This window comes from Etheostoma spectabile, chromosome 2 (genome assembly GCF_008692095.1).
Source record: "Etheostoma spectabile isolate EspeVRDwgs_2016 chromosome 2, UIUC_Espe_1.0, whole genome shotgun sequence".
In the NCBI taxonomy this organism is placed as follows: Eukaryota; Metazoa; Chordata; class Actinopteri; order Perciformes; family Percidae; genus Etheostoma; species Etheostoma spectabile.
This window is the reverse complement of record NC_045734.1, coordinates 26359200-26368417: the sequence shown is the minus strand read 5'-3', so window position 1 is coordinate 26368417 and position 9218 is coordinate 26359200. Positions and strand designations below refer to the sequence as shown.

The 9218-nt window shown below is 40.5% G+C and overlaps 1 protein-coding gene across 1 annotated transcript; it reads right to left on the bottom strand.

Moving 5' to 3' along the window:
- Window positions 1-5977: 5977 nt before the first annotated feature.
- Window positions 5978-8964, bottom strand: LOC116701064 (dynein light chain 4, axonemal). Its single transcript, XM_032534635.1, has 4 exons — window positions 8853-8964; window positions 8265-8344; window positions 7791-7874; window positions 5978-7068 (listed from the first exon to the last, which is right to left on the bottom strand). Exons 2-4 carry the CDS (start codon window positions 8334-8336, stop codon window positions 6904-6906), a joined length of 321 nt encoding a protein of 106 aa, XP_032390526.1. The 5' UTR covers window positions 8337-8344; window positions 8853-8964; the 3' UTR covers window positions 5978-6903.
- Window positions 8965-9218: the final 254 nt, after the last annotated feature.

Sequence of the window (9218 nt, the reverse complement as noted above, 5' to 3'; positions counted from 1 at the left end):
ATCGGCTCCAAATATCGGCTCAAGAAAATTGGCTAAGGCTGATGAAAAATAAATCGGTAACGCCACTAAAAAATCCATTAAAAAATCCATGGGTTGATCCCTACTGTACATCTTACATGTAAATGTGTATTTGATGCTAATTAGGCGCGATTGGCATGGCAATTTGCCTGATTTAAAATGACAACCAGAACTGTGCTACTTTATCCACAAAGTTAAACATGCACTTGATACAGATAGCAAAATGATCTGTGATGGTTTGACAAAATTATATTTCTTTGACATGGAAATGTGGCTACTATATGAGTACGTGTTTAATAAGTTCTGCTTCACCTCCAAAAAGATCACAGGAGTTGAAATCTTCACTTTCTGTTGCACTTCCTCAGACAGCTTAATTCAAAGTTTTTGGTTTGGACCGGTAAGTGCTGTGGCACATTTTGGCTTTGACACAGAGTATCCTGTGAGCAACCACAACTGCAAGATACATAAAGACAAACAGAGAGGCAGATAGGGAACATTAAATCAGTGTGTTATTGGAAAATGCACGGAATTTACATAAACAGTAGATGATCTGCAGTGTGTGCGAGTGACTTCATAACCAGGCAGTGGGCGAGACTGATGTTTCATATTCTGTGTGTGCGCTGTTTGACTTTGATTCAGGCACCTCAGACCTCATGGAGAGCCCCACAGGATACACAGTTTCTGTGAAGTATTGCTCTTTAAAGCCTGTGTGTGTGTACCTACAGCACATTTATGAGTGTGTGTTCACGCAGAGCAATTCACGTGAAAGACCTGAGACAGTGTAGTCAAAATGCATGTGTCATAAGCAAAGAAGGGATCGCCTGACTCATCGCTATCGGCTTAATAGAGTGTATTGAACAGATTTAGTGCAAGCTTTTTTTCCTGTATTCATGCATGTGGTCATAATTCTTTTATTATTATTCATCAGCACTCATTAAACATGGATGTGTTGGATTACAACATGAGCGACAGGCAAATGGAGCTAACAAAATCAACAGTGGAGCCATTGGAGACTGAAGATAGATTATATTTCTGTATGTGCTCGGTGTTTATTATCAATAAGTTATGATGATTGACTGGCAATCTGCAAAAATCTTTGACTGGAGAGAGCACACACAAAGATGTACGGGCTGTGGTTCATTTTAGAGAAATCACAGCATCACTACTGACATCTCTGCCGTCTTTCCCTCCAACGTTTTGATGGGTTTTTCTTCAGCTGCCAGCCCTCTGGGCATTATGTTTGTGTTTTAGTGTCTTACTTTTTGTCTAATGCACTCTATCTGTCAGTGTCCCTCACTGATTTATTATAAACAATCCATTTCCTCCCCCCCCCACCCCCCCACACACACACCTTTTTATCTCAGTCTGGAAGTGAGCTAATGACACACAGCTACTGATGGTAGATATAAAAGTTGCCTCACGCACACACTTGCAGAAAGACACACAAACACATTCATATTAATATTGGATTGTTTCTCATATCTCGATAAAAAATTAAAAAAAAAGCCCACGAGCCATGGTCAGATGAAAAATTAATCCCGCTCTCTTTTGCTGTCCTCTGTTGCCCCGCGTCTCTAGCTCTCGGCTGCCCGACACTCGTTTCTCTTGCTCCACTCCTCTCTAACTCTCTGGATCCTTGAGTGACTGTTCTGTGACATTTCAATTTATGAACTCCCAAAAAAGACTTTCTCTCTATCACTAAGTCTTTTTTTTTTAAAGAAACAGCTATTGTATTTTGTTAGTTGTCAGTCACTTCATTTTCAATCCAATAGCTTTCTCTCTTTACCTCTGCGACACACACACAAAACCACACACACACAACAACCAACACACACACACACCACACACACACAACACACACACACACACACACACCACCAACACAGAGGCACCAACCTTCCACCCCTCATTGCAGGAGGTAGGGAGGGTGCTAAGATACAGCACTGAGCTTTTCCACACAGGGAAGCTTGTTGAGAACGCAGTGTTGTGGCCCAAAAACTGTGTTTGAAGTTCAACATCAACCGTTAAAGTTCCAATTGATTAGTATTTCCACTTTCACAAAATACGAGTTTTCTACTACCTGTTGTCGCTGTCATAGAAGCCACCAGTAGTTAGTTTTTGGACCTAAAAAAGTATATACACTACCGGTCAAAAGTTTGGGGTCACTAAGAAATTTCCATTGAACTCCATTATAGACAGAATACCAGCTGAGATCAGTTGCATTGTTTTTTTAACCAGGGCAGCAGTTTCCAGATTACATTATGTGTTTACATAGTTGCAAAATGGTTCTCCAATGTTGTATAATTTAGTTTTTTTTAAATGATAGCAGATTAGTAAACAGAATGAGCCTTTTGAACATTGGATGAATGGTTGCTGATATTGGGCAATGTAGATATTGCATTAAATATCAGCCAACCACTCAGATCAGCTGGTATTCGGTCTGTAATGGAGTGGTACGAAAAATTTTAAGTGACCCCAAACATTTGACCGGTAGTGTATATTTTGTAACAAAATAATATTTACCCTCTTCTATTATACATAGTTTTGTATTTTCGCTGCAAAACCACAGCAACAATCAAAAACCAGTGACATGCTGATCGCCCGTGTGGGATTCATTATTGGGGAAAGGTACGCATTACATTTAATATTTTCCTCTTGGTGTCCCTAAGTTCACTGATAGTTTGTGTGAGTCTAATGTAGGATAGTGTGTCTTCCTTTGTGCCCTGGGGAGAGCATTTCAGTGTTAGACCGGGCTAACCAGCAGAGCCTTTAGTGTGACTCCGTGGCTCTTTGTATTAATATTTAACAACGTCGAGGAGACACAGGGAGAGGGAGGACATATATAAAGAGAGTCTGCGATGAATAATGAAAGAGATGCATCACAGCGTGGACCCATGTTTCCTGACACAAGACCCACCGGATTAATCACTGCAGGGTTATTGGAATAACGGCAAAATATGCAGGCTCCTCCACATCAGTGTATAATATTGGAAGAAATCCACAATAATCCAGATGTATCCCAGTCAAATCAATTTCAGTCACTAAGGGTAGATGTGTTATAGGATGGAGAAATACCAAAGACTTGTAAGCCAATTGTTCTCAAGACGGTTTCTCAATAGCAAAAATACCAGTAATGGATTTTGTTGTTTTTCTTTTAAGATCTCTTTGGCAACATTACAAAGACGGAGAGAGCACCGGTCAGTGTTTACAGAAAGCTTTCAAATGAATAATTACTTACTTATAGTAAAAAAACGTTGAGTCGCTACTCTGGCACATCATTAAAATGTGTTTTCAAACAAAGACCACAGAGACAAGATGTACTAAAGTAAAAATACTAAAAGCTAAAAAATAGTATGCTGTGCAGAACAGGCAAGAACAACTAATGAACAGCTCGGGTCCTTTGGGCTCAGAGCAGGTAGTTAATGCATTCAGGCAGGGTCCCTGATTAAAGACCAAAGCAGAGGATTATGATTCATTGTTTAAGTTTAGACAAATATGGAGTTCAAAACACATCTCCGCGAAAAATAAAATCACCACCTTCAACTCAAATGTCACGTCGGTTTTAATTTACGGGGCAGACTGTCACGAGATTCAGAGAATTGGAGGGCCCAAATGCAGAGACAGCCAGGCAGAAAGTGGTGAGCTTGAGTATTAAATAACAAACAAAAAGATATAAGAGTCCTCTATACAGAAGGTTACAATAATTCCAAAATGTAGAGGAAGTCAAAAAAAAGGAACTTAAAACCTTCAAGCAGATGCTTACAAAACATCAGGGTAATCTAAAGAAGAGCGCTGGCACTAAAACAAGAGCCAATAGAAACACAAATCAAAAATAGGGCTGGATAGGGCACACCTGGAGAAAACCACCTGGGATCAGACCTTTAGGGGGGCTCGGCCCCTAATGAGAATGTGACACGGATACAGTGCCTTGCAAAAGTGTTACGTAGTGTGAAAATTAGCCTGCTGAGCTAAATCTGGCTCATTAACAGTTGCTCCCTGGTGTATTAATGAGCATTGTCCCTGTTAAATAAATAAATCCATGAAAAACAATCAATGAAATGAACCTGAAACCCACATGGGAAAAGAAATCCATGAAGACCCAGGAACAGCTAGAGAAGGTCTGTGGAGGCAGTGAAAGAAAACATCATCCTGGAAGGAAGAAGAGAAAAACCTCCCGACACCAAACCACCTGGAGAGGATCATAAATGTCCAATGCTAAGAGCAAAATGGGATTAAAGAAGGAAATGTTTGAAGTGCTCATATTATGGTTCACAATTGTATTTAGAGGTTGTACCAGAATAGATTTATGTGGTTTCATTTTCAGATAACACTTTATTTTTGTCGTACTACGCTCTGCTGCAGCTCCTCTTTACAGAGGCATCTCACTTCTATTTCCATCTTAGTTGGGCATCGCACATGCTCAGTAAGTGCTGCTAGCTTGTCAGCTGCACAGTATGAGGGTGCGCTACGCTAGCAGCTAGGTGAGCATTAGAACGTGTGTTACAAAGTGACATACGTTGGTCACGGAAGTAAAGGCTGGACACAATAGAGCCTTTTGGAGCCGTTTGTGAACAGTGTTTTCTTTGGAAGATGGTAAGTCACTTTGGGGTGGACTTTGGGCTTTTTCACTTTGTAAACCTATAACGTGCACAAAAAAGTTATGTAACACAATAAAGGAAAGGGAAAAAGAAAAAAGCATAATATGAGCACTTAAAGTGCTTTGAGAGAAAAGAGTGGTCAAACTCAATTGTCAGGACTCTACAGAGAGATTACAGAGAGAATAAGGAAATGCTATATATATATATATATATATATATATATATATGGTTGGGTATTGTTTGGATTTTTTCCAATCATGGTGCTAAAACGATTCTTTTAAAACAGTGCCGGTTCCTAAACGGGGCCTAAACCGATACTTAAATACTAAAAAAAATTTAAAAGCTTTATAAATGGAATGGAAATGAAAATTTATAAATGGAAATCTGCGATGCTATTCAGTCCAATAAATACCGGTCGTTAAGGCACCGGTGCAGCTGGAGCACCGGGTGTTGGTACCCAACCCTATAGTTGTATATGAAACATCTGGTACATGTGAAATTCACTGATACAGTATAACTAATAAGCAGAATATATGCACGTAAAATGACTTTTACTTCTAATTTGTATAGCTCAATGTGTGGCTTAACCCTCAGGAGACACAGCTAATTCTAACTATTTCTGCACAGGAAGAGAGTGTTGTGACAATTTCGACGTGTTGGAGACAAGAGTGTGAAGAGAAGGGACATGGTGAGAAAGCAAGTTGACGAGAGGTGTGTTTTTATTTGTGAGGCCAGAGGGCAGTGTGACCTGAGCAGGGTCACGGTGTTTTGGGTACACAAATGCTGAGATGGAAGTTGCCAGATTCTGCTACTTTGTCAACAATGACGGCCTCCCTCCCTCCACTGCTGGGTCAAAATGCCCTCTGCGCTGTCAGGGTGCAACCGGGGCAGCTTATTAGGCTGCATCACGTAATAGCTTGAGCAGACATTGCATTTTCTTTTACCTTAATACTAATAAAGAATAACTGCAATTTTTTGGCCGCATCTTTGTCTCCCCTTGTTTATGTTTTATTTATAAAAAGCCAGAAAACGGCTGCTGGAATGTTCTTCTTGCATATACTTTTACTCTTTTTACATTTCAAAACCAAGCATTCAAATTCAATATCTAGTGATGTGTGAGACAACTGCGTCATGATACTGAAGTCACTAATGTCTTTATAACTGCATAATAAATAATACCCCTTCTACCCATTTCAATTTGCTCCCTTATGGTTCAGTAGCTATTATTTTTTCCCCACTGTGGTCATACAAATTGCATTTGCTTATGATAACATAAACCTAAAATGCTTTGCCTCAAATGTAATGAATGTAACTTTAACCCTTAAGCCACTAAGCAATAACGTGAAGAACAAAGGCAACGGTTTCTATTTCACCACATTTCAGAGTTTATTGTACAATCAAGTCAGTTCACACAAAATGGTCCATTGCACTGGATCATTAAAACTGGCATCAACATGACAAACAATCACATTGTAAATATCACCCAGCGCGGTGATATCATTCGGGATTATTACAAACACCTTTACAGGGAGAAAAGGTGGATCGGGTTTAGTGTTGTTTGGCTCAGGAGACTCTGAGCCTTTAGTTGTAAGAAGATGACACTGGTCTTTAAAAAGAAGTTCTTCAAGTTGCCTCAAAATATGTACACATAAAAAATATTACATTCAATAAAAAAGTTTATTGAAAGATTAGTGCGGTTGGAGAGAAAGAGAGAGAAAGATAGTTGTGAAAAGTGACGGATGGTGTGGACAGTTCACTGTTGTACAAACTGCTGAGGAAAGGTGATGATGAAATGCTATTTCAAAAAAACAGTGTGTGTCCAGCACACACAAACGCATAAACTCACACACACATGCTCCCTGAATAAGGAATGAGGATAAAGGACTTTGGAGACCCTGATTGGCTGTACTGTTTGTAAAAGTTGAACTTACTTGCACATGCACGCTCACAAACGTTTAGAACCATGGATACAGCTTCAGAGACGGATGGAGGGTTGAAAACAAAGAGAAAAAGGCAAGTGACAGACGAGGCAGAAAGCTGTTTTTATGCCTTCCAGCCAAAGTGACCGCCACACTTTTTAATATTCCCTTTCAACTCTTTTCCCTGCCAACTACATTTTTAAACTGGACAAGAGCTCCAAATAATTGTTTATTATGTGCCACAGTGGCCGGTGGTGTGGACAAACTAACCTGTCGCCACACAAATGAAACCAGCGTCCGGCTGGAGGCTTGTGTTCTTTCCCAGCTCCGTGATCACGTCACAGGGGACGAGGGACAGCGAGGAGATGCTACGAGCACTTCCACACACACACGGCCAGACTCCCTCCAAAGAACATGTAGAGCAGGTTCTTCACCTCGTGTGTGACCTCAAAGCCGAAACCTTCGCCAATCACCACGTGCCACGAGCTGCCGAATTTCTTGTCCATGGACTCTTTGATCATCTTCGCTGCACTCTGGGGAAAAACAGCGAGAAACAAAAAAAAAAAAAGATAGACAAATAAACATCAATTAATGAAGAATATTAACTTAATTTAGGGAATTACATTTTACATTTTAAACAAACCAAATACTGACACAACACATCTATTAAGAGTTTGATTGAAGTACTTTACAGATGTTAACTATTAGTCTCGCATTGTCAGGCCTTCCTCCACAGCGCTGCAAAGGAGGGTCTGGCTGGTCCACACAGTATTTCGAAATGGGAAAAAAACGGGTTCTGATTTATTGACGTCTTTAAAACAATCACAATAGTCATGGGCGGCGCTAAGCGCCAGACAGTGCCCCGGTGCCGGTGTGAAATAGCCTCAGAAAGGAACGTGTTTTGGTGGAACATGTGTACGTTCAAAAATTGCTTTAGTCGTGCAACAGAAAACTCAGATTGGACAGATAGTCTAGCTAGCTGTCTGGATTTACCCTGCAGAGATCTGAGGAGAAGATAACCATAGTCCTCATATATCCACCGGAGTTTAAAATTCCAAAACAAAGAAAGCGGAAGGTAACGAACATCCGGCTGAAAAGAAGGACATGCGGCGGAATTTCCGGCAGCAACAATCCCGGAAATGGAAAGCCATGGATATAGACTTTTAACTATAGACACAGCATGGCAAATATCAATTTCTGACAGAGCTACCACAAAAACAAAAAAGACGGGAAGCACAAATTATAATACATTTACCTCATTGTTGGTGGCAAACTTTTCACAGGCTGTAACACAAAGCTCCATGGTCTCAACCCTCATTTCCTCTGGCATGTCCGTATGCTGAAGACAAACACAAATGATAAGGGTCTACGTTCCCCTGCCTGAATCAGTCTTTATGCTTTTTTGCTTGTGATCTTGTATATGTTTTGGTGACTGAATCGGCACACAACCTAGCACTTTGTCCCACTGGGGATTTTTCTTACATCTCCAAAAAAAAATAAAGTAGCCAGGTACAGTTATGTAAAACTGACAGATACTTAATGACGCTTGCCCAAACACAATGCACATGCAGTTAAATTGCAGCCTGCGAATACACCACATCCCCAACTAAACAGCAAAGGTATACAAAATGTCATGTTGTCATGTTGTCATTGCAGAATGGACTGCTCCCAACCGCAGTTAGGATGTTCTTGTCCTGTACCCAGAGGCACTGTCCCGCTTCTCTCCTACCCTGATGAGAGGGAAGCTGTGCAGTCTCTTGTAGTCGGCCTCCTCTTTCTTTCCCTCACCAGTCCCGGCCATTCCGACTCCTGCAAAAAGGACATTTGTAACATGTTAAAAAAAACTAGCTAAACCCCCCAGTTACCGTTACTCAACGCGTGATAGTAAAGCCTAGCTAGACACGGATAGACCAGTAGTAAAGAGCAAGCTCACATCTGTTTAACTTAACGCTGGCTAACGTTTATAACACTGTAACACGACTCTGGGGAAGAGGTTACATTGCTAGCTAGCTACAACACTTACGTCATAGTAGTTTACACCAGAAATGGCTATTTCTCCTTTAGACGACATCGGCAGATAACGGTTTGTTTGTAAACGCGACCAGGCTTGATGAGCTTAGTAACGGTAACTAGCGAACCAGGTTTTACTAGCTAGCTAATTAGCTTAGCTTGTTTGATAGCAAACAGCTGATGCTACTGCTGATGTTGAATAGCCTCAAAAGTCCGCTCTTATTGAATCCTCCGTCGTAATATTACGAGTTACAACGGGTCGTCGAGAGTAAATAAGTGACATAGGGGTGAAAACATAACTACTTACGAGGTGTTTCTCCACCGAAAACTTCTCCTGCTTGACTCCCAGTTCGGTTGTTAAGGAGACATTTTAAACAACGGATGTCCGTACATGGGAAACCCCGCCTCCTACATCCAAGCTTCGTTCCTATTGGTTTAGAGCCTGTCAATCAACTGAAAGCCTAATCAACTGAAAGACTATCTATCTATCTATCTATCTATCTATCTATCTATCTATCTATCTATCTATCTATCTATCTATCTGTCTATCTGACTTCACGTTAACAGTTGGACTTGTATATAGACATTTGTTATATGTTATATAGGCTAGTTACAGTACCCTATGTTACTTAAGTAATTAATAATCTACTTACATACATACCTGGACACTCTT